The 26883-nt window shown below is 36.8% G+C and overlaps 2 protein-coding genes across 3 annotated transcripts in view; both read right to left on the minus strand.

Moving 5' to 3' along the window:
- Positions 1–1159: 1159 nt before the first annotated feature.
- mrpl3 (mitochondrial ribosomal protein L3) lies at positions 1160–7753 on the minus strand. Of its 2 annotated transcripts, none has more exons than XM_065289677.2 (10): positions 7534–7753; positions 6932–7110; positions 5706–5797; positions 5462–5560; positions 4556–4655; positions 4380–4440; positions 3185–3296; positions 2723–2800; positions 2234–2311; positions 1160–1679 (listed from the first exon to the last, which is right to left on the minus strand). In XM_065289677.2, exons 1-10 carry the CDS (start codon positions 7626–7628, stop codon positions 1536–1538), a joined length of 1038 nt encoding a protein of 345 aa, XP_065145749.1. In that variant the 5' UTR covers positions 7629–7753; the 3' UTR covers positions 1160–1535. The 2 variants fall into 2 exon arrangements, with proteins under 2 accessions (XP_065145749.1, XP_065145740.1); XM_065289668.2 differs by having other exon boundaries at positions 1165–1679; positions 6932–7113.
- Positions 7754–13224: 5471 nt separating this feature from the next.
- Positions 13225–26883, minus strand: part of cpne4b (copine IVb) — a 44232-nt gene continuing 30573 nt past the window's right edge. Inside the window, exon 16 of the mRNA XM_065289689.1 lies at positions 13225–14447. Within this exon, the coding sequence (XP_065145761.1) occupies positions 14316–14447 (132 nt within the window). The 3' untranslated portion in view covers positions 13225–14315. The remainder of the gene's footprint in view (positions 14448–26883) is intronic.

Below are 26883 nucleotides of genomic sequence, written 5' to 3' on the forward strand. Positions count from 1 at the left end.
GCTCTTTCCTCTAATGCACAGAGGTCAGCACAGTCTATCCTTGCAGAGTTTTGCTGTCAGCCGGACATTGTCGAACAAGTCAGATAATGCTGACGACACTCCCAAAAATAAACACACACAGCTGATGGCTAAAATGCACTCCTTTGAAATCGTTTAGTAATGAATCAACTATTTGTTTTGCTGCTCAGATCACATGTGAGTTAAGACCTTTATCATATAAAATAGTCACCTGACAAGCTTTTAAGCTCATTGCAAATTAACTATTTTATTATTAATTTATTAACTCATGCTAATGCAAAAACTAGATTGACACCACTTTCAAACTCTTATTTATCGCATGAGCCCAGAAATTAATTCAGTCATTTTTATTTACTGTTTTTTAAAGTCTCTGTAAAGTAAATCTTGAAAATTGTTACCACACTGCAAAAAATGATTTTCAAGAAAAAATTCTTAGTATTTATTTATTGTTTTCAGTAAAAATATCTAAAAATTCGTAAATTAAGATGCTTTATCTTGATGAGCAAAACTAACAAAAATTGGTTTTTAGACCAAAAATATCAAATTTAAGTGCATAAAACAAGCAGAAAAAAATCTTAAACACTAAAGTCAAGAAAAATTCTTATGCACAAAATCACTTAAATTTGAAAATTTTGGTCTAAAAAACTAGACACTTTTTCTTGGGTCGTTTTGCTCATCAAGAAAATACATCTTAATTTAAGATTTTTTTGTTATTTTTACTGAAAACAAGACAAAAATACTAAGTTTTTTTTGCTTGAAAATAATTTTTTGCAGTGTAAACAGATTTTCAATGTTAGAAACTGGACAAGGTTAAAACGGCGCCTCAATGACGCACTTGCGAGTGGGCGTGGTTTAGCGTCAACAGCGGATACGCCCACACCGCTTGAGAGCAGAGAATGCTGGCTATTTAAAGATTTTGAAAACTTATATTATTTTTCTTAGTGCTTTTTCCAGCATTAAAATCTGGTTCGTGGTTAATAAAACTTTTCTGTGGTGTGACAAACTCAGAACACATTTAATATCTGACTTTACAGGGACTTTTAATTTATAAAATAATCCTACATAATGTAAAGAAGATTTTGTGAAAATGTAATCTTGATATTAAAGATTCAAAATAAATAAATAAATTTGATAGTCATAATCTCATAATTAGATTTTAGACTTTAGCCTGGGTTTCACAGACAGGGTCACAAAATTATATTGTCCATCATATAATTATTTAATTGCTTTGACATGAAAATGTAAGTATTAAATGCAAACAGATTATATCAAATGGGTTTTATTGTTTAAATACCCAAACACTTAACACTGTGTATATTGTATTACACAGAAAAATAAGAGTTTACAAAGCATAACATGAAACATTGTGTTTCACAAAATCAATCACTTTTCGAAAAAGTTCTTTTGTATGGCTGTCACATCTCAAAATCCCAGCAGCACTGAAGCCACTAAATGAAATAGAGCCAGCCGGTTCAAAAGTCAAACGATGCCTTCTGAACAGGTCTGGGATCACAACCTCATTCAGGGATGGGCTCCCCAAACTGGAACATGTCTTCGTCGAAGAGGTCTTCAGGGAGCTCCTCATCTCCATCAGCGAAGAAGGTGGGAAATGGTGGGTTCTTGTTTTTCTCCAATCGATTTGGAAGAATCGAGTCCCTGACCTAATCGGCCAATAACAAGAAGAAAATGTAGACAACTTTGCCAAGCTAAAACCTATTCATGTTCATCAAGGTCACATGAAAATTCTTAAAGCTTTACTTAAGATGATAAAACAATAACCAGCACCAAAATCTTAATCTTTACAAAAGAAAATTGTTAAGCATGGTGCTACGACTTTGTACCAAGATGTCACTTCTTTCTAAATAATGACAAAATGTGCATGCAAGCAAACTTTAAATAACAAAATGCTGACTGCATATGATAGATTTATTGATGCACTTTGTATACACATTCGCCTCCTCATACTGACAAAAACGAATGCCTCTGCACGAGCACATGTTTTGTGTGCCAAGGTCATTGCTGACATGAACAGTACAGTAAGCTCTTATTTCAGATAAATGGTGCTGAAAGTGAAGACTTCAGCCAAAAAAAGAAGTGAAGGAGACTTGGAAGCAAATGATGACCTTGATGATGACGTTCTTCGCCTACACCAAGTCTACTTGAGTGACATACTTAAGACTTTGCATAATTGTGAAACTATCTGTGCGTGATCTACCTTAACCATACAGTTGCGGTGGCCGGGTACAGATCCATTGACATACAGGACGTTATATTTGGTGTTCACTCTCCATACCTGCCGAGGGAAAGAACTCTGTGAGCTTTCAGATACTCGCACACTATCTGGCCAATGCATCATCATCATCATGACACCAGGTGACTTTATAAAACATGTTTACTCAGCACACCTTGCCTTTAAGTACATAATATGGCCCAGGTGGGCTTTAAAATTGTGCTTACTGTCTACAATATACATCTTAATGAAATAAACGTAGCAAAATCTGCAATGCAGTGTTAAAACCGCAAAGTGCACTGCAATGCAGAATCAAGGAGGAGAACGCGTGGGGTGGCATACACAATGGACACATTAAATAAACAAATCATCCTACTGAGATACTATGACATATTTATATGCAAATGGACAATTAATGGATTTCGATACTGAAACTTAGTTTGCAGTTTGAGATGCTTGTGCATTCAGTTGTACCTTTAGGCCGTGAGCGGTGTCGTAAATGTTTCCCATCCTGCCTGGCATCTTCTTTCCCTTGAAAACCTTGGCTGGGTCCTGAGAGTAAAGACAAGTTACTTGACCCATCCATCCTCAGCCATTAACCATTCAAAGGGATGCCGACACTTAACAGCATCCCTTAAACCTGCAGAGCAAAGGTCTCTTGAGAGACCATACTGGACTGGAGTTACATGAAATGATTGACATGAAACTTCACAAAGTGTTTTAAGTATACCAGCATATGTACAGTGGTAAGGACAGACTGCACTTTGTGGTCTCGAAAAGACATTTTATGAATTCATAGCGTGGACCGAACTACAACCTACTTTGTTGCCTAGATATTCACGCAGAAAACTCCACAGGGAAAAAACACATTTGCTAGAGCAGGAATGAGTCTGCAATATACACTGAACAACTGCAGAAATAAACACAGGCACTCACCCCTCCCGGTCCCAGGGAGCCTGGTCTCCTATGCGTCTTAGTTTGTCCATGGGAAGCAGGTTGACCTTTGAACCCCCAGCGCTTCATCACACCCTGAAAACCCTTTCCAATACTACAAAAAACAAAATGTTTGTCATTAAAACATAGGGGTTAGATAAATCCAGGACTAGACCTTTAAGAATTTAAGTAATTTTTTCAAACAAACCCTACAACACAATACTGGTGCGCATCTTGAGACAAAACAATGGTACTGATATGTTAGGATATGTCAGTACAGGATGTTTTTAAATTAAGGCAGCTGAAACATGCTTTTCATTCTGAAACACTTGAAGTGATATTCAACTTTTTTGAAAATATGCTCATTTCCAGCTCCCCTAGAGTTTAATATTTGATTCATGCCATTTTGGTATCCATTCAGCTGATCTCCAGGTCTGGCGCTAGCACTTCTATCATAGCTTAGCACAATTCATTCAATCTGATTAGACCATTAGCATCACGCTAAAAAATAACCAAAGATTTTCCATATTTTAAAACTTGACTCTTCTGTAGTTACATTGTATACTAAGACTGACAGAAAGGACTTCGCTGCTGTAACATGGCGGCAGCAGGCGTAGTGATATTACACAGTGCCTGAAAATAATCCCCTGCTATTAAAAGTAACCAAGGGAACTATTTTCGGGCAGTGTGCAATATCACTATGCCAGCTGCAGCCATGTTACAGCAACAAAGTTCTTGATTATTATGCCAGAATGAGAGTATAGTTCCTAGCCATATCTGCCTAGAAAATCCAAACTTTTAATTTTCTGTCTTAGTAATTGTCAGTCTTAGTACACGATACAACTACAGAAGAGTCAAGTTTAAATAGAAACTCTCTGGTTATTTTTTGGCACGATGCTAATGGTCTAATCAGATTCAATGGATTGTGCTAAGCTATGCTAAAAGTGCTGGGGCACCAGACCCGGAGATCAGCTGAATGGATTCCAAAACGTTAAAAATCAAATGTTTAACTCTCGGGGAGCTGAAAAATTAACATATATTTTCAAAAAAAGTGGAGTGTCCCTTTAAGTCGCTCCTTGGTTTTCACAAAACTTTCGGATATAATTTAAAGATCAAATAATAGAAAAAATATGTTAAGGATAGGGATGTTTCGAATCATTCCAGGATCTTTTTATCATGCTGTACATATAAGACTCACGTTTTGGCTGTTATGTCCACATATTGGCCTGGACGGAAGTGAGCTGCATAAAGAGGAGTTCCTAGAGAAACAAACAGAAAACTTCAATAAAATAAGTGCCACAGAATTTATGCACATTTGTCATTATTATATGATGCTGGAAAATCTTCAATAAAAGTTCTGAAAGGCGAGGGAACCTGGTTTGAGGATAGCGTTGTCCGTCACACAGAATGTGGTGACCTTCTGTTTAGGGGGAATTCCTGCATTCCGGAAAATCTCTAAATATTCTTCTGTCCTCTGAGAGAAAGACAGATTGACTTATAGTTATGTCAGGTCATCTACTACCTTATAATCCTAATCTTTAAAAAATGAAAACGCAAAAAGTCAACGATTGCACAGAGAATAAAACGTTTCTGCAGTGTTTTGAGAGTTGATTGATTGAATCCAATCTGGGACTGAAGATCAGGAAATTTGACAATTACACTTAAGCTGCACTTCATGTCAGCTGTCAACACACTCACACACGCACACACCACGCACGCAAGCACGCACACGCGCACGCACACACAAAAGAGTGACAATGATCCAAGTTGTTTTCTCCAGAAAACTGCACAGAATAATACAGCATGATTGTGACAACACAGTATTGAATTTGCTGTCAATCAACTGGGCCTAAACTTCCTTGTGTTAACCTCCTTTCTCTCTCCTCTTCAACCCTGCAACCCTTTTCTTTTCAAGTAACAAGCGCTTAACCAAAAAATTGAGTGCAAAGAAGACCGAGAGAGAGAGAGGATGAAAGAAGAGGAACAGGAGAAATAAATAGGAAAAGTTTCTCAGAGGACAAGAAGACTTGGCTTCCCATTTTGAATTTCTGTAATGTGTTCACACACTCTCTTACACATAAAAGGTCACCTCTACATCTACTGAGGGCTCAGTAATTTCTCTATAGAAGCTCTTTAGTTTTCATTATCCTCCCTATCCACTGAAGCAGAAGAGCTTGAATCTATTATCCTGGTCCACCTTAGAGAGGTCAAGGATCTCAGGAAGGGTGAATGAACGAGAGGCTTGTTACGAGGAGAGACTGTCGAGATATTCTTACGCACATGAAATGGAGAGACGTTTTTTCCTCCAACGATTAGAGCCGCTGTGCGCCCGTCAAAGTCTTCTTTAGACAGGTGTTTAACTACATGACAATCCTCTACCTGTGAAAGAGAAAGCATGGGTTTTCAGATTTGCAGAACAAACAACTATAAGTAAACCATTCATAAGTTAAACATAAGAGTAACATGTCAACTTTATTTGAGAATTACTTGGAGACTACAGTGAAATGAACATGAGTATCTCCACCTGCAACATGGTGACCACGTGCCTCTCTCCAGATTTGGTCCACACAGGCATCATTCCAAGTTTAATAGCCACAAGGCCAACTCTCCGACTCCCTGAGGAGATGGAGATTATTCAGTCTTGTGCACTTAAAGGGACACTTCACCCATTTGCATTAAGCTTTGTATAGTTAGAACCCCAGACATGTTTTTGAATGGTCATGCATAATTTTCTCAGTTGCCGCTGAGACAGGAGAAATACAGATTTCAGTGTTGCACTTCCTTCTTTCAATGATGTAAAAATCATCATTTTGCATCATTGAAAGAAGGAAGTCCAATATCTTTGTTGAGGGAGTGAGACTACAAACACCCCTTTTCTCGGTCAAATAGGCACCAAATTCTAAATGTATGTTACATTTCACCTACAAATATAACACACTTTCAATAAAGATTAATGTTTCTATGGGTGAAATGCTCCTTTAACACAACCCCAAGATCAAGCATACATTATAGTCCCAAAATTGTCTGTAAAACTGCATGCATTATACAATAAGAATCATTTGTTCTGCACTACCCTTTTGTTCACATTCTTCATTTAATTTTCTGTATAAATGTCTTTACGTCTGGCAGATTGATTTAATAATAAACCAAGATGTTTATTATTCTGCATCTGGTTTCTTTTTTACACTGGAACATCAAGTTGCAGAAGATTATGGGACACTCTAGGATAGAGTTGGCTTTTGGCCTTAGTGTATACTAGGCTGGTATCGATTCAGATGTTCCAGATCGATTCGATTTCGATTTACAAGCTATCAAATCGATTCGATTACGATTCTCGATTAAATTTTCGATTCCGGTTCTCAAATAGGTTTTTATACTCGATTCTCGATTCAACTCAATGAATATAGATTTAATACACATTCTATATTAATAAAAAAGAACAGTGAACAGCAGTTTACAAATGGGTAATTCATAAAAAGAAATTAAAAGCCACAACACGTCTTGCTTGTGAAATCTAAAATGCTTCCATTCCTCCGTTCAATGTTTGCGGAAATAAATAGGAAAAAAATCAATTCTGCTCTTTGAGAATCGATTTTTAATCGGCCACGTTTTTAAAAACGATTAATCGAAAAATCAATTTTTTTTGCCCAGCCCTAGTGTATACTTCACGTTTTCATCACATGGGAGGTGCATACATCCCCACCAAAAATATGGTAGGATGCCACTTTAAACAGCACTGGTGTGACCCACCTTCCACCCACTCATGCCTGGGCCAGGGCTCGTCCTTGAGCGGATTGAGTTTGTCTGTAACCTGTTGTCTGTATTCCTCCCCGAAAGTCTTTTTTAGGAAAGAAGCATTATCTTCTGTGAGGTGCTCATCCCACCAGGTATCTGTCTGATGTGTCCTTACACAATGAACAACAGGAGCTCTACTAAAGACAAAAAACAGACAGATGCAGAATGGGAACTGTCTGACACCAGTGGAGCCTCAAAATTACTTAAAATTATTTAAGACAAATCCAGCATTAAAAGAAGCTATCACAACTAAATGTTAATATATTTATTAATGTTACGAATATGGATCTTCCTAACATTTTATTGGCATTTTATAGGCTATATGGGCTTTTAAAATGTTTGTGGATCTTGAAAATCAGAAAGGTTGAGATTAAATAATATGCAGTCTTGCACAAACTAACCTATATTACTGGCCACAACATCAGTTCAAATGAGATAACCTAAAAATACTTTTACTTAAGTAAACAATAATAATATGCACATCGTGCTTTAAAAAAAAAAAATATAACGTTATGTAAGATAAAGGTTTAACATATAGAGTAAAACTAGTGAAATACCTCTTCAGTGGTGCTCCAGTTCGGCAAATGAGCACTGGCGTTGCTCTTAGCAGAGAATCAGTTAGTCTGATAAATCGACACGTGAACGCTGTCATCTTTATTATTTACAATAACGATATAATCCAATAAACTACCTGTCAATGCATTCAGCAAGACAGCATCATTGTGGCAGACATGACAGTCTCGTGTTTGTCCTGTTGAAGAATGTCATTCCTTTCACTTCCGGTGTAACACATAAAAATGTCCGTTCCTCTCAGTGAAACGCAGTTGAAATTAGTTCCCCTTGAAATTAAAGCCCTCGGGTTGATATTATAATAGTTTATTTCCCTTGATAAAGATTTTAACAGTAATCTTTATTATATGCTGCGTAATTATATCAGTCTTTTTAATTAAACATAAAATTAATCATTAAACATGGTTTCAAAAATTAAACATTTGTCTAATTCAGATCAATCAAACTTTTTTACAGATTTTTATTTTTTTATTTTTGAGGAAATCTAATCAGAATGGAACCCTGCTGAAAAAAACAATAAAACCATTACAGAAAATTCTAAAGGTTTCCATTAAAATACCAATAGGAACCATTAAAACCACTACACTGTAGTGAATTGCATTAATTAGTTTGCCACCGTTTGTCACTGAACCTGCATTAACGACGACAGTGGGGCTTCCAGGCCTTAGTCAAACAGTTTGGCACGTATGGTTGGGTTGCGATTTTGGTGCTTTCGTGTGTCTTGTGAGTATGCCATACCGACCCGTTTGCCACTGAACCTGCATTAACGACGACAGTGGGGCCTCCAGCCTTAGTCAAACGGGTTGGTATGTATGGTCGGGTTGCGTTTTTCGCGCTTTCGTGTGTCTTGTGAATAGTATGCCATACATACCCGTTTGCCACTGAACCTGCATTAACGACGACAGTGGGGCTTCCGGCCTTAGTCAAACGGGTTAGCACGTATGGTCGGGTTGCGATGTTTTGGCGTTTTCGCCTGGTCCTGTAAATGGTATACAATATAGACCCGTTTGCCACTGAACCTGCATTAACGACGACAGTGGGGCCTCCAGCCTTAGTCAAACGGTTTGGCACGTATGGTCGGGTTGCGATTTTGGCGCTATCGTAAGTTTTGTGAATAGTATGCCATACAGACCCGTTTGCCACTGAACCTGCATTAACGACGACAGTGGGGCCTCCAGCCTTAGTCAAACGGGTTGGTATGTATGGTCGGGTTGCGTTTTTCGCGCTTTCGTGTGTCTTGTGAATAGTATGCCATACATACCCGTTTGCCACTGAACCTGCATTAACGACGACAGTGGGGCTTCCGGCCTTAGTCAAACGGGTAAATATGACCCTTATTTACCATATATACCCTCGCATTGGGCCCCCAATTTGCTAAATCCTCAACTGTGGATAATATAATTATGCCGCAATAGTTAGTCTGTCTGGAACTAAGCTGAGTTAAACCACATCACTGTGTGACACTTCAATACATATGAACGGCTGCTACGCTAATACGATTTTGTTTTTCTCTCCCTGTCTCGTCCTCGACCCTAAACAGACCCAGTCCCGGTAGATGTGAAAGTCGGCACACCTCTGATCTACTGGCCGTCCTTCAACGTGATGCCCAGCTGATGCCTGACCAACGATCACCGGCAGAACCCGCTTAATCTCCGCTAAATCTCCTTATCCGTTCTCCCAAGGGTTTTTCCCTGCTAGGACTTATTTTTCCTCGGATAAAAGCCCGGGGGGGGGGGGGGTTTCTCCTAGGGGGTTTTTCACCCCGGGGAGGCAGCCTTTTTGGGCTTTACTTAGCTTCCTCTTCTAGACGTTACTTTAGTAATACGTGCACTTATAATATTGAGTCATAGCCGCAGCAAATTTAACTGCTCATGCTATCAGGTATTTTGTTGTGCTATCTGTCGTTTTTCTGTGCTTTTCACTGCTTCTATTTATGTAAAGCTGCTTTGAAACAATTTACTTTTGTGAAAAGCGCTATATAAATAAAATTGAATTGAATTGAATTTTGGGCCATATTCCATTAGAACCAATCCCCATACCATAGAGACCAACTAAAAACAATACACATTGGCCCATATATTCCATTAGAACCAATAAAATTCCCAATAAAACCATCAAAATTTTCTGTAATGGTTTTATTGTTTTTTCAGCAGGGAAAACACAGATTGTAGAAGACAGGTTTGAATAGGGCCTCCCTAACATCGCCTGGCTGCTTTTGAAGACCTCATCACCTGAGCTCTAGTAACAATTCAGCTGCCCCTTTACCCTGCCAGCTGTCACAACTGCCCTGCAGATGCCACAGTATTCCTGTACTTTCTTTACACCAACCACCATGCCAGATGATGATTATTTCTCCAGCTGCTGAATCTATTCTCATAGCTGCCACTAGCATTAGAGGTTTCACCTCAGGTGCCGAGGGGCATTTAGTATGTACATATTTTAGCAGCATGAGGGATTTCCTTCCAGACATCAGGTCAAACTGACCACTGCAGGAGGTTTCAGCCATACAGCAGTTATAACTGGAGGAAGGATTTGTGTGGTGGTACAGTATGCAGCTTTAGCAGCACAGGAACCTGACTGTTATTAAAACATATTCAATCTGAATTTTTTTTAAAGTGCAATCTGTGTATTAATTTTTGTACTTTAAGGCTACTTTTAATATGTTGTATAATTTACATTAATATAATTATATTGTTTAGAGAGATAGTTGACCCATAAATAAAAATTATTTTGTTACTCTCTAAATCTCATTCCAAACATGTATGACTTCTTCAGAACACACACACAACATCCCATTGACCTCCAATGTAAAGAGAAAAACACTACAGACACTACTTGACATTTCTCAAAATATCTTCGGTAACGCTTTACTTGAAGGGGGGTTGACACGTGCTATGAACATGGAGGAGATTTTATGCACGTTTATGACAACTGTCATTAAGTGTCATTCATTTAATTATGTCATTTTTAATGCAAAAATTACATTGTTTGATATGTCATTGTTATGACAACTTGACATTAACCAAATACATTATAACTTGTCATGACAACTTGACATTACCAAGACAACATAACTGACCACTTTATACCAGTGAAACAAATTGAATTTGTCATTAAAATGTCATTAAGTGTTAATACTCTGTCAAATAGTTTTAGAACAACATAATGAATATTCTTCATAAGTTCATAATGTTATTTTTTAAAGTTTAACAAATAAAATCAATCATTCAATAATAACAATAATTATAATTATATATATATATATATATATATATATATATATATATATATATATATATATATATATATATATATATATATATATATATATATATATATATTGCAATTGGAGATCGATTCACCTAAAATTAAATGAAAACAGTACAGTAATGGGTTAAGCCATGCAGTGTTGGGTCCATATCACTGGAAAACAGTTAATTACATTTAATTAATTAATTTAATGGTTTTGTTACTTTCTTCTTCTATGTCAGAAAATTTCAGAACCCTCTGTGTGAGGAAGAACAAGTTCTGTTAGTTGTTATATTTTTTATGTATTGTGTACATACATAAAGTTATGCATAATGTTTTGACGTGCTGTGGCATTTTGTTAAGATATTTAAAATTATTTGACGTAGTATTACAACTTAATGACATTTAAATGACAGTTTAATGTTATGTTAAACCATAAAGCTAGGTAGTTTCATAAGTTTGATATAATTATTCTGCTATGTCATGTTTATGACAGATTTATGACAAGTTATGATGTATTGGTTTATGTCAAGTTGTCATAACAAAGACAATTCAAACAATGCCATCTTTGCATTAAAAATGACATTATTGAACAAATGACACTTAAAGACAGTTGTCATAAAAGTGCATAAAATCTCCTTCATGTTCATGTCATGATTATGAAGTAGTAATGTCAGTCTTATGAACACCCCTTCAAGTGTTACCATATCTCCTTTTGTGTTAATGCTGTTATCTTTTAAAATATGATGTGATTAAATACATTTCAACAGTTAAACTTAAAGCCTACTGGATTACTTTTTGTTGGGGCAATTGGCCCTTTGAAAATTGCTTTATGAACACACCAGTCAAAAGTTTGGAATCGCTTAACCCATTTTTTTTTAATCTTGTATGCTTAAATGTTTGAAATTTGTGGACAAAAATATACTTGTACCAAACATAAACATTTAGCTTTCATTAAAGAAATAATATAATTATATATTTTAAAATAATATATTTTTAAGATAAAGCAGCTAATAAGAGCCCACAATAAATGTGAACTCTTATTTTTTTAAATTCAAGAAGCTTTTTCATAAAATGCCATGAGTATGATTTTGCAAATTCTAGACAAACTACACTGCAATATTTTATCTTGGATTTTATTTTGTAATTTTAGTCACAAGCTTACAACATAATTCCCACAGTTACATTTGTGATTGCCTTAGTTTTTGATGATCTTATATTCTGTAATAAAAAAAAAGAAAAAGAAAAATGAGTATATTATTGCAAACTTTTGTCCGGTAGTATATTTTGATAACTATATAGTAACACAAATATGTACAGTGAGGAAAATAAGTATTTAAACACCCTGCTATTTTTCAAGTTTTCCCACTTAGAAATCATGGAGGGGTCTGAAATTGTCATCGTACTGTAGGTGCATGTCCACTGTGAGAGACATAATCTGATTTTTTAACTATTTATTTGTATGATACAGCTACAAATAACAATTTGAACACCTGTCTATCAGCTAGAATTCTGACCCTTAAAGACCTTAGTCTAAAATATATACCTCCATTTTATTTATTATCCTAAATTAGATGCACCTGTTTGAGGTTGTTCGCTGCATAAAGACACATGTCCACCCCATACAATCAGTAAGAATCCAACTACTAACATGGCCAAGACCAAAGAGCTGTCCAAAGACACTTTTTACATTGTGATTTCTGGATTTTTGTTAGATTATGTCTCTCACAGTGGACATGCATCTACAATGACAATTTCAGACCACTCCATGATTTCTAAGTGGGAGAACTTGCAAAATAGCAGGGTGTTCAAATACGTATTTTCCTCACTGTATGTAAATATTAATAAATAATAAGGATATAAAATTAATAATAATAAAATATAAATATTCTGTCTGGGGTCCTCATCAAAATGATGTGTCTGTACAAGATATTTAACTTTAAATTTCTGCCTCTCTTTATTTACTGTAGGTTGTTTATAGTAAGGGTGGATGTGATAAAGGTGAAGGAGATAATCTCTCTTTCTCTTGATATCCCCGGTTATGTCCTGTTGATCTAAGTGTTTAATTATACATGTAGGAGCTAATTGAAAGGCTGTGTGCATTTGTGAAGAGAAGTGTGTGTGTGTGTGCAGGTTTGTCTATTTAAACTTCAAAGATTCCTCTGACTCACAAGGCATCAAAAGACCTTGAGAAATGTAGTCCTAGAGGTGCGATCGAAGCCTCTACATTAAAACATCCTTGTAATAAATTTTGCATTTTGCATTTAGTAGTACTGTAAAAAAGACCCTCTTGATCAATATTACTGTTCGTAAGAGACCTGCATGCGTTTTAGTACCTTTGAATGGCTTAGTAAGCAATGCTGAGCTAGTGCATTCAACAATCAATGTTGTATAATTTGATTAAACACAACAACAGCAAAGTCCTAACATAAAATTGGGAAACTTGCTTTATTGGCAACATGCAAAATACAGTCCCGATTTCTGTTGTAAGCACACACACGCACGCACGCGCACTCATTCATGTACACTTCAAACAGTGAGATTATGAGAAGAGAAAGGTAAGGAATTAAGTTAGAGAGAAAGATGTCTAATACAGCACCAGGAACATCTATTTCTAAACATTTGAAAGATTTTGTTGTTTATACTAAGAAAGTTTGAAAAACAAATGGCATGAAATCTGTAGAAAAACAATTCCTAAATATGTATTCACAAAAATGAGTCCATTTAGCATGCTTTCAAATAAATATTTATATACTTTATATACAGTACACTTAAATTTATGTAGATTTAAATTTATGTAACATTTGTAGTTGTAAAGGCCTCACGTCAAAATGAAGTTTATTAGATAAAATTATTAATATAAATAGGAAAATAAATAAACCAATAATTAAATGGTTGCACTTTGGATTACATAGGACTAACATCACTGACTAGTGAGCAATGGTCATGCAGGCCAGTAACCAAATCACTTCCCTCCTAAACTATCACATAAGAATATTATGCTATATTGGACTATATAGCCCTTGTATAGCTTGTCAGCCAAAAAAAAAATTAAGTAGTAAGGAAAGAGCATTAAAAGCTCCAACAAATGCATGTCTGACATCTGAATCTAAAGGAAGACTAATCCACAGTTGCATGTTTTAATTTTTCAGGCTTCCCTCTTATTTACACAGAGCATGTGACAGTAGACCTAAAGGTGCTGGCAGATTTGTTTGTTTGAAGGTGCAATGTAATAAAGCATCTGCTTAATGTATAAATGTAAGTGTGAAGGAATTATTCACCCATAATAAAAAACCTGTCATCATTCTCTCACCCACATATCATTTGAAACCTAACTTTTCTTTTGTGAAAAACAAAAAGAAATTCTGAAGACTGGTCAAGGTAAACTTAACTAAAACAAGGACAGACCTGCTTGTCAATACCTATACTGTTGCTGCAAGCAAGAAATGATCAATGAAGTTGTTGAAAACAAAAGCAGACTCTCACGAGTCTCCGAAGATGCTCTATGGCTGTGCGTAGCTCAGGGACTGAAAGCCCTGGAAGACTCATAGTCCGACATGCATTTGGGCTTGATGCCTTTTCCGTTGTAATAATCCACTACTTGATTGGGAACCTCAGCCAGAACACTTTTAGCCAACGCTGCCGGAGAAGCCTGTGTTGAAGACAAAGCCATAAAGAGATATGAGACAACATACATGAAATCTCACACTTGATCTTGAGTAGAGGAAACACGGAAGGTGTCATTCCCATTTTTCCCTTTCTGCAAAACAGGTGGAGACAGACAGGAGAAAACAGCAGGACAGAGCTAAAAATAAAAGCACACGCGCTCAGTTTCTCACTGAAACATTCGTATCGGACGGCCGCCTTCACACCTCCAGAGCTGCGCTATATTTATGAATTGTGTGATATTGCAGAAGTTGACCTAAGGTTGCAAGTTTCCTAACAGCCATTTTCTCAGCTGTGAAGGAAAGCCAAACAAAGCCTCAATACAAGGCATCTCACGAAAGTCCTGAAGGTTCACAGAAAAAACGTGTTTATTCATCTTTGTCTTTTCATCTGCTAAAAATACTGAACATCCTAAATGCAAGATAAATGCCCTTAACAAGCGAAACAACTGCGTCCACACCGTTTTTCACTGTGTGTCTTTGGTAAATAAATCAATCCTGACAGTAGATTTTTAACGGCAAAAAAATGTGTTTGCGCTGTTAGTAAATTTGGTCAATAGGTCAAAATCCTAATAGGATTTTGTTTCTCTTTCCCTGTCTCATCCTCGAACCCGAGAACACTGAGACTAACAGACCCAGTTCCTGCTGCCGTGAAGCTCATCACACCACTGATCTACTGGCCTTCCTTCAACAGAATGCCCAGCCATTTATTGTCTGCCTAGGGACCACCGCCCACTTCCCATTTATACTAAATATTCATATTACAATTTTTTAATATAGTATCTAATACACTCACCTAAAGGATTATTAGGAACACCAGTTCAATTTCTCATGAATGCAATTATATAATCAACCAATCACATGGCAGTTGCTTCAATTCATTTAGGGGTGTGGTCCTGGTCAAGACAATCTCCTGAACTCCAAATTGAATGTCAGAATGGGAAAGAAAGGTGATTTAAGCAGATTTGAGCGTGGCATGGTTGTTGGTGCCAGACAGGCAGGTCTGAGTATTTCACAATCTGCTCAGTTACTGGGATTTTAAGGCACAACCATTTCTAGGGTTCACAAAGAATGGTGTGAAAAGGGAAAAACATCCAGTATGCGGCAGTCATGTGGGCGAAAATGCCTTGTTGATGCTAGAGGTCAGAGGAGAATGGACCAACTGATTCAAGCTGATAGACGAGCAACTTTGACTGAAATAACCACTCGTTACAACCGAGGTATGCAGCAAAGCATTTGTGAAGCCACAACACGCACAACCTTGAGGCGGACAGTCTACAACAGCAGAACACCCCACTGGGTACCACTCATCTACAATACAAATAGAAAAAAGAGGCTACAATTTGCACAAGCTCACCAAAATTGGACAGTTGAAGACTGAAAAAATGTTGCCTGGTCTGATGAGTCTCGATTTCTGTTGATGGTAGAGTCAGAATTTGGCGTAAACAGAATGAGAACATGGATCCATCATGCCTTGTTATCACTGTGCAGGGTGGTGGTGGTGGTGTAATGGTGTGGGGGATGTTTTCTTGGCACACTTTAGGCTCCTTAGTGCCAATTGGGCATCGTTTAAATGCCATGGCCTACCTGAGCATTGTTTCTGACCATGTCCATACCTTTATGACCACCATGTACCCATACTGATGGGTACTTCTAGCAGGATAATGCACCATGTAACAAAGGTCGAATCATTTCAAATTGGTTTCTTGAACATGACAATGAGTTCCCTGTACTAAAATAGTGGAACGGGAGCTTTGTGCCCTGGATGTGCATCCCACAAATCTCCATCAACTGCAAGATGATATCCTTTCAATATGGGCCAACATTTCTAAAGAACGCTTTCAGCACCTTGTTGAATCAATGCCACATAGAATTAAGGCAGTTCTGAAGGCGAAAGGGGGTCAAACACAGTATTAGTATGGTGTTCCTAATAATCCTTTTGGTGAGTGTATATAGTATATCCTCTATAGAATCAGCTATGTCAGGTTATCTCTCAAGGGTTTTTTCTCCATAGGACGTTTTCCTCCTAATAAAATTAAGATTTTTTTCTCCTAGGTGTTTTTTCAACAACTGACATTAACTTAACATAGAACTCTCTTTTATACATTACCCACTTTATTTTACAGTACGTGTACTTACCTTGTACATATATGGTAAATAAGTTGTACTTACCGACAAATGTGTGGTACTTACTTTTAGGTATCTACATGGTAATTAATTGGTATCATTACTGTACTTACCAGTGGTACATACTTGGTAGTTATTATGTAAATCTAGAGTAGTAAAAGTACTGGGTAATAACAGATACATACTTATAGTGTAGGTATACTGTAACTAACGGGAACATTACTGTACTTACAAATAAATGTACAATATAAGTATTTAGTATTTACAGGCAAGTTAGGGTAAATGACAGATATTTATAGTGTACATATATGATAACTAATATCAAACACTTCTGTACTTAAAAATTGTATATACACAATAAGTGTGTACTAGTGAATGTACCCAGTAGTTAATGCATATGATAGTCAATAGTTGGGTTTGCCTCACAGTGACATGTATATGATGCTATATCTTAGGTGGTAGGTCCTATGTAATAACTGTGTAAAAAGCAACACTTTATTTTACAGTCCAGTTTCCATGCAGTTACCATGGATGTACTAGTGAATGTACCCAGTAGTTAATGCGTATTATAGTCAATAGTTGGGTTTGCCTCACAGTGACATGTATATGATGCTATATCTTAGGTGGTAGGTCCTATGTAATAACTGTGTAAAAAGCAACACTTTATTTTACAGTCCTGTTTCCATGCAGTTACCATGGATGTACTAGTGAATGTACCCAGTAGTTAATGCGTATTATAGTCAATGGTTGGGTTTGCCTCACAGTGACATGTATATGATGCTATATCTTAGGTGGTAGGTCCTAATAACTGTTTAAAAAGCAACACTTTATTTTACAGTCCTGTATCCATGCAGGTACCATGGATGTACTAGTGAATGTACCCAGTAGTTAATGCGTATTATAGTCAATAGTTGGGTTTGCCTCACAGTGACATGTATATGATGCTATATCTTAGGTGGTAGGTCCTATGTAATAACTGTGTAAAAAGCAACACTTTATTTTACAGTCCTGTTTCCATGCAGTTACCATGGATGTACTAGTGAATGTACCCAGTAGTTAATGCGTATTATAGTCAATAGTTGGGTTTGCCTCACAGTGACATGTATATGATGCTATATCTTAGGTGATAGGTCCTATGTAATAACTGTGTAAAAAGCAACACTTTATGTTACAGTCCAGTTTCCATGCAGTTACCATGGATGTACTAGTGAATGTACCCAGTAGTTAATGCGTATTATAGTCAATAGTTGGGTTTGCCTCACAGTGACATGTATATGATGCTATATCTTAGGTGGTAGGTCCTATGTAATAACTGTGTAAAAAGCAACACTTTATTTTACAGTCCTGTTTCCATGCAGTTACCATGGATGTACTAGTGAATGTACCCAGTAGTTAATGCGTATTATAGTCAATGGTTGGGTTTGCCTCACAGTGACATGTATATGATGCTATATCTTAGGTGGTAGGTCCTAATAACTGTTTAAAAAGCAACACTTTATTTTACAGTCCTGTATCCATGCAGGTACCATGGATGTACTAGTGAATGTACCCAGTAGTTAATGCGTATTATAGTCAATAGTTGGGTTTGCCTCACAGTGACATGTATATGATGCTATATCTTAGGTGGTAGGTCCTATGTAATAACTGTGTAAAAAGCAACACTTTATTTTACAGTCCTGTTTCCATGCAGTTACCATGGATGTACTAGTGAATGTACCCAGTAGTTAATGCGTATTATAGTCAATAGTTGGGTTTGCCTCACAGTGACATGTATATGATGCTATATCTTAGGTGGTAGGTCCTATGTAATAACTGTGTAAAAAGCAACACTTTATTTTACAGTCCTGTATCCATGCAGGTACCATGGATGTACTAGTGAATGTACCCAGTAGTTAATGCGTATTATAGTCAATAGTTGGGTTTGCCTCACAGTGACATGTATATGATGCTATATCTTAGGTGGTAGGTCCTATGTAATAACTGTGTAAAAAGCAACACTTTATTTTACAGTCCTGTTTCCATGCAGTTACCATGGATGTACTAGTGATTGTACCCAGTAGTTAATGCGTATTATAGTCAATAGTTGGGTTTGCCTCACAGTGACATGTATATGATGCTATATCTTAGGTGGTAGGTCCTATGTAATAACTGTTTAAAAAGCAACACTTTATTTTACAGTCCTGTATCCATGCAGGTACCATGGAGTACTAGTGAATGTACCCAGTAGTTAATGCGTATTATAGTCAATAGTTGGGTTTGCCTCACAGTGACATGTATATGATGCTATATCTTAGGTGGTAGGTTCTATGTAATAACTGTGTAAAAAGCAACACTTTATTTTACAGTCCAGTTTCCATGCAGTTACCATGGATGTACTAGTGAATGTACCCAGTAGTTAATGCGTATTATAGTCAATAGTTGGGTTTGCCTCACAGTGACATGTATATGATGCTATATCTTAGGTGGTAGGTCCTATGTAATAACTGTTTAAAAAGCAACACTTTATTTTACAGTCCTGTATCCATGCAGTTACCATGGATGTACTAGTGAATGTACCCAGTAGTTAATGCGTATTATAGTCAATAGTTGGGTTTGCCTCACAGTGACATGTATATGATGCTATATCTTAGGTGGTAGGTCCTATGTAATAACTGTGTAAAAAGCAACACTTTATTTTACAGTCCTGTTTCCATGCAGTTACCATGGATGTACTAGTGAATGTACCCAGTAGTTAATGCGTATTATAGTCAATAGTTGGGTTTGCCTCACAGTGACATGTATATGATGCTATATCTTAGGTGGTAGGTCCTATGTAATAACTGTTTAAAAAGCAACACTTTATTTTACAGTCCTGTATCCATGCAGGTACCATGGATGTACTAGTGAATGTACCCAGTAGTTAATGCGTATTATAGTCAATAGTTGGGTTTGCCTCACAGTGACATGTATATGATGCTATATCTTAGGTGGTAGGTCCTATGTAATAACTGTGTAAAAAGCAACACTTTATTTTACAGTCCTGTATCCATGCAGATACCATGGATGTACTAGTGAATGTACCCAGTAGTTAATGCGTATTATAGTCAATAGTTGGGTTTGCCTCACAGTGACATGTATATGATGCTATATCTTAGGTGGTAGGTCCTATGTAATAACTGTGTAAAAAGCAACACTTTATTTTACAGTCCTGTTTCCATGCAGTTACCATGGATGTACTAGTGAATGTACCCAGTAGTTAATGCGTATTATAGTCAATAGTTGGGTTTGCCTCACAGTGACATGTATATGATGCTATATCTTAGGTGGTAGGTCCTATGTAATAACTGTTTAAAAAGCAACACTTTATTTTACAGTCCTGTATCCATGCAGGTACCATGGATGTACTAGTGAATGTACCCAGTAGTTAATGCGTATTATAGTCAATAGTTGGGTTTGCCTCACAGTGACATGTATATGATGCTATATCTTAGGTGGTAGGTCCTATGTAATAACTGTGTAAAAAGCAACACTTTATTTTACAGTCCTGTATCCATGCAGGTACCATGGATGTACTAGTGAATGTACCCAGTAGTTAATGCGTATTATAGTCAATAGTTGGGTTTGCCTCACAGTGACATGTATATGATGCTATATCTTAGGTGGTAGGTCCTATGTAATAACTGTGTAAAAAGCAACACTTTATTTTACAGTCCTGTTTCCATGCAGTTACCATGGATGTACTAGTGAATGTACCCAGTAGTTAATGCGTATTATAGTCAATGGTTGGGTTTGCCTCACAGTGACATGTATATGATGCTATATCTTAGGTGGTAGGTCCTAATAACTGTTTAAAAAGCAACACTTTATTTTACAGTCCTGTATCCATGCAGGTACCATGGATGTACTAGTGAATGTACCCAGTAGTTAATGCGTATTATAGTCAATAGTTGGGTTTGCCTCACAGTGACATGTATATGATGCTATATCTTAGGTGGTAGGTCCTATGTAATAACTGTGTAAAAAGCAACACTTTATTTTACAGTCCTGTTTCCATGCAGTTACCATGGATGTACTAGTGAATGTACCCAGTAGTTAATGCGTATTATAGTCAATAGTTGGGTTTGCCTCACAGTGACATGTATATGATGCTATATCTTAGGTGGTAGGTCCTATGTAATAACTGTTTAAAAAGCAACACTTTATTTTACAGTCCTGTATCCATGCAGGTACCATGGATGTACTAGTGAATGTACCCAGTAGTTAATGCGTATTATAGTCAATAGTTGGGTTTGCCTCACAGTGACATGTATATGATGCTATATCTTAGGTGGTAGGTCCTATGTAATAACTGTGTAAAAAGCAACACTTTATTTTACAGTCCTGTATCCATGCAGATACCATGGATGTACTAGTGAATGTACCCAGTAGTTAATGCGTATTATAGTCAATAGTTGGGTTTGCCTCACAGTGACATGTATATGATGCTATATCTTAGGTGGTAGGTCCTATGTAATAACTGTTTAAAAAGCAACACTTTATTTTACAGTCCTGTATCCATGCAGGTACCATGGATGTACTAGTGAATGTACCCAGTAGTTAATGCGTATTATAGTCAATAGTTGGGTTTGCATCACAGTGACATGTATATGATGCTATATCTTAGGTGGTAGGTCCTATGTAATAACTGTGTAAAAAGCAACACTTTATTTTACAGTCCTGTTTCCATGCAGTTACCATGGATGTACTAGTGAATGTACCCAGTAGTTAATGCGTATTATAGTCAATAGTTGGGTTTGCCTCACAGTGACATGTATATGATGCTATATCTTAGGTGGTAGGTCCTATGTAATAACTGTTTAAAAAGCAACACTTTATTTTACAGTCCTGTATCCATGCAGGTACCATGGATGTACTAGTGAATGTACCCAGTAGTTAATGCGTATTATAGTCAATAGTTGGGTTTGCCTCACAGTGACATGTATATGATGCTATATCTTAGGTGGTAGGTCCTATGTAATAACTGTGTAAAAAGCAACACTTTATTTTACAGTCCTGTATCCATGCAGGTACCATGGATGTACTAGTGAATGTACCCAGTAGTTAATGCGTATTATAGTCAATAGTTGGGTTTGCCTCACAGTGACATGTATATGATGCTATATCTTAGGTGGTAGGTCCTATGTAATAACTGTGTAAAAAGCAACCCTTTATTTTACAGTCCTGTTTCCATGCAGTTACCATGGATGTACTAGTGAATGTACCCAGTAGTTAATGCGTATTATAGTCAATGGTTGGGTTTGCCTCACAGTGACATGTATATGATGCTATATCTTAGGTGGTAGGTCCTAATAACTGTTTAAAAAGCAACACTTTATTTTACAGTCCTGTATCCATGCAGGTACCATGGATGTACTAGTGAATGTACCCAGTAGTTAATGCGTATTATAGTCAATAGTTGGGTTTGCCTCACAGTGACATGTATATGATGCTATATCTTAGGTGGTAGGTCCTATGTAATAACTGTGTAAAAAGCAACACTTTATTTTACAGTCCTGTTTCCATGCAGTTACCATGGATGTACTAGTGAATGTACCCAGTAGTTAATGCGTATTATAGTCAATAGTTGGGTTTGCCTCACAGTGACATGTATATGATGCTATATCTTAGGTGGTAGGTCCTATGTAATAACTGTGTAAAAAGCAACACTTTATTTTACAGTCCTGTATCCATGCAGGTACCATGGATGTACTAGTGAATGTACCCAGTAGTTAATGCGTATTATAGTCAATAGTTGGGTTTGCCTCACAGTGACATGTATATGATGCTATATCTTAGGTGGTAGGTCCTATGTAATAACTGTGTAAAAAGCAACACTTTATTTTACAGTCCTGTTTCCATGCAGTTACCATGGATGTACTAGTGAATGTACCCAGTAGTTAATGCGTATTATAGTCAATAGTTGGGTTTGCCTCACAGTGACATGTATATGATGCTATATCTTAGGTGGTAGGTCCTATGTAATAACTGTGTAAAAAGCAACACTTTATTTTACAGTCCTGTATCCATGCAGGTACCATGGATGTACTAGTGAATGTACCCAGTAGTTAATGCGTATTATAGTCAATAGTTGGGTTTGCCTCACAGTGACATGTATATGATGCTATATCTTAGGTGGTAGGTCCTATGTAATAACTGTGTAAAAAGCAACACTTTATTTTACAGTCCTGTTTCCATGCAGTTACCATGGATGTACTAGTGAATGTACCCAGTAGTTAATGCGTATTATAGTCAATAGTTGGGTTTGCCTCACAGTGACATGTATATGATGCTATATCTTAGGTGGTAGGTCCTATGTAATAACTGTGTAAAAAGCAACACTTTATTTTACAGTCCTGTTTCCATGCAGTTACCATGGATGTACTAGTGAATGTACCCAGTAGTTAATGCGTATTATAGTCAATAGTTGGGTTTGCCTCACAGTGACATGTATATGATGCTATATCTTAGGTGGTAGGTCCTATGTAATAACTGTGTAAAAAGCAACACTTTATTTTACAGTCCTGTTTCCATGCAGTTACCATGGATGTACTAGTGAATGTACCCAGTAGTTAATGCGTATTATAGTCAATAGTTGGGTTTGCCTCACAGTGACATGTATATGATGCTATATCTTAGGTGGTAGGTCCTATGTAATAACTGTGTAAAAAGCAACACTTTATTTTACAGTCCTGTTTCCATGCAGTTACCATGGATGTACTAGTGAATGTACCCAGTAGTTAATGCGTATTATAGTCAATAGTTGGGTTTGCCTCACAGTGACATGTATATGATGCTATATCTTAGGTGGTAGGTCCTATGTAATAACTGTTTAAAAAGCAACACTTTATTTTACAGTCCTGTATCCATGCAGGTACCATGGATGTACTAGTGAATGTACCCAGTAGTTAATGCGTATTATAGTCAATAGTTGGGTTTGCCTCACAGTGACATGTATATGATGCTATATCTTAGGTGGTAGGTCCTATGTAATAACTGTGTAAAAAGCAACACTTTATTTTACAGTCCTGTTTCCATGCAGTTACCATGGATGTACTAGTGAATGTACCCAGTAGTTAATGCGTATTATAGTCAATAGTTGGGTTTGCCTCACAGTGACATGTATATGATGCTATATCTTAGGTGGTAGGTCCTATGTAATAACTGTGTAAAAAGCAACACTTTATTTTACAGTCCTGTATCCATGCAGGTACCATGGATGTACTAGTGAATGTACCCAGTAGTTAATGCGTATTATAGTCAATAGTTGGGTTTGCCTCACAGTGACATGTATATGATGCTATATCTTAGGTGGTAGGTCCTATGTAATAACTGTGTAAAAAGCAACACTTTATTTTACAGTCCTGTTTCCATGCAGTTACCATGGATGTACTAGTGATTGTACCCAGTAGTTAATGCGTATTATAGTCAATAGTTGGGTTTGCCTCACAGTGACATGTATATGATGCTATATCTTAGGTGGTAGGTCCTATGTAATAACTGTTTAAAAAGCAACACTTTATTTTACAGTCCTGTATCCATGCAGGTACCATGGAGTACTAGTGAATGTACCCAGTAGTTAATGCGTATTATAGTCAATAGTTGGGTTTGCCTCACAGTGACATGTATATGATGCTATATCTTAGGTGGTAGGTCCTATGTAATAACTGTGTAAAAAGCAACACTTTATTTTACAGTCCAGTTTCCATGCAGTTACCATGGATGTACTAGTGAATGTACCCAGTAGTTAATGCGTATTATAGTCAATAGTTGGGTTTGCCTCACAGTGACATGTATATGATGCTATATCTTAGGTGGTAGGTCCTATGTAATAACTGTGTAAAAAGCAACACTTTATTTTACAGTCCTGTTTCCATGCAGTTACCATGGATGTACTAGTGAATGTACCCAGTAGTTAATGCGTATTATAGTCAATAGTTGGGTTTGCCTCACAGTGACATGTATATGATGCTATATCTTAGGTGGTAGGTCCTATGTAATAACTGTTTAAAAAGCAACACTTTATTTTACAGTCCTGTATCCATGCAGGTACCATGGATGTACTAGTGAATGTACCCAGTAGTTAATGCGTATTATAGTCAATAGTTGGGTTTGCCTCACAGTGACATGTATATGATGCTATATCTTAGGTGGTAGGTCCTATGTAATAACTGTGTAAAAAGCAACACTTTATTTTACAGTCCTGTATCCATGCAGGTACCATGGATGTACTAGTGAATGTACCCAGTAGTTAATGCGTATTATAGTCAATAGTTGGGTTTGCCTCACAGTGACATGTATATGATGCTATATCTTAGGTGGTAGGTCCTATGTAATAACTGTTTAAAAAGCAACACTTTATTTTACAGTCCTGTATCCATGCAGGTACCATGGATGTACTAGTGAATGTACCCAGTAGTTAATGCGTATTATAGTCAATAGTTGGGTTTGCCTCACAGTGACATGTATATGATGCTATATCTTAGGTGGTAGGTCCTATGTAATAACTGTGTAAAAAGCAACACTTTATTTTACAGTCCTGTTTCCATGCAGTTACCATGGATGTACTAGTGAATGTACCCAGTAGTTAATGCGTATTATAGTCAATAGTTGGGTTTGCCTCACAGTGACATGTATATGATGCTATATCTTAGGTGGTAGGTCCTATGTAATAACTGTTTAAAAAGCAACACTTTATTTTACAGTCCTGTATCCATGCAGGTACCATGGATGTACTAGTGAATGTACCCAGTAGTTAATGCGTATTATAGTCAATAGTTGGGTTTGCCTCACAGTGACATGTATATGATGCTATATCTTAGGTGGTAGGTCCTATGTAATAACTGTGTAAAAAGCAACACTTTATTTTACAGTCCTGTATCCATGCAGGTACCATGGATGTACTAGTGAATGTACCCAGTAGTTAATGCGTATTATAGTCAATAGTTGGGTTTGCCTCACAGTGACATGTATATGATGCTATATCTTAGGTGGTAGGTCCTATGTAATAACTGTGTAAAAAGCAACACTTTATTTTACAGTCCTGTTTCCATGCAGTTACCATGGATGTACTAGTGAATGTACCCAGTAGTTAATGCGTATTATAGTCAATGGTTGGGTTTGCCTCACAGTGACATGTATATGATGCTATATCTTAGGTGGTAGGTCCTAATAACTGTTTAAAAAGCAACACTTTATTTTACAGTCCTGTATCCATGCAGGTACCATGGATGTACTAGTGAATGTACCCAGTAGTTAATGCGTATTATAGTCAATAGTTGGGTTTGCCTCACAGTGACATGTATATGATGCTATATCTTAGGTGGTAGGTCCTATGTAATAACTGTGTAAAAAGCAACACTTTATTTTACAGTCCTGTTTCCATGCAGTTACCATGGATGTACTAGTGAATGTACCCAGTAGTTAATGCGTATTATAGTCAATAGTTGGGTTTGCCTCACAGTGACATGTATATGATGCTATATCTTAGGTGGTAGGTCCTATGTAATAACTGTGTAAAAAGCAACACTTTATTTTACAGTCCTGTATCCATGCAGGTACCATGGATGTACTAGTGAATGTACCCAGTAGTTAATGCGTATTATAGTCAATAGTTGGGTTTGCCTCACAGTGACATGTATATGATGCTATATCTTAGGTGGTAGGTCCTATGTAATAACTGTGTAAAAAGCAACACTTTATTTTACAGTCCTGTTTCCATGCAGTTACCATGGATGTACTAGTGAATGTACCCAGTAGTTAATGCGTATTATAGTCAATAGTTGGGTTTGCCTCACAGTGACATGTATATGATGCTATATCTTAGGTGGTAGGTCCTATGTAATAACTGTGTAAAAAGCAACACTTTATTTTACAGTCCAGTTTCCATGCAGTTACCATGGATGTACTAGTGAATGTACCCAGTAGTTAATGCGTATTATAGTCAATAGTTGGGTTTGCCTCACAGTGACATGTATATGATGCTATATCTTAGGTGGTAGGTCCTATGTAATAACTGTGTAAAAAGCAACACTTTATTTTACAGTCCTGTTTCCATGCAGTTACCATGGATGTACTAGTGAATGTACCCAGTAGTTAATGCGTATTATAGTCAATAGTTGGGTTTGCCTCACAGTGACATGTATATGATGCTATATCTTAGGTGGTAGGTCCTATGTAATAACTGTTTAAAAAGCAACACTTTATTTTACAGTCCTGTATCCATGCAGGTACCATGGATGTACTAGTGAATGTACCCAGTAGTTAATGCGTATTATAGTC

The sequence above is a fragment of the Paramisgurnus dabryanus genome, chromosome 19 (genome assembly GCF_030506205.2).
Source record: "Paramisgurnus dabryanus chromosome 19, PD_genome_1.1, whole genome shotgun sequence".
NCBI lineage: Eukaryota > Metazoa > Chordata > Actinopteri > Cypriniformes > Cobitidae > Paramisgurnus > Paramisgurnus dabryanus.

Coding starts and splice junctions, on each gene's coding strand:
- mrpl3 (XM_065289668.2), bottom strand. CDS start 7,628: ATGACAGCGTTCACGTGTCGATTTATCAGACTAACTGATTCTCTGCTA. Junction 4,656..5,461: donor AAAACGTCTCTCCATTTCAT/GTGCGTAAGAAT, acceptor TCTTTCTCTCAG/AGGACAGAAGAATATTTAGA. Junction 3,297..4,379: donor GTGGACATAACAGCCAAAAC/GTGAGTCTTATA, acceptor TGTTTTTTGTAG/TATTGGAAAGGGTTTTCAGG.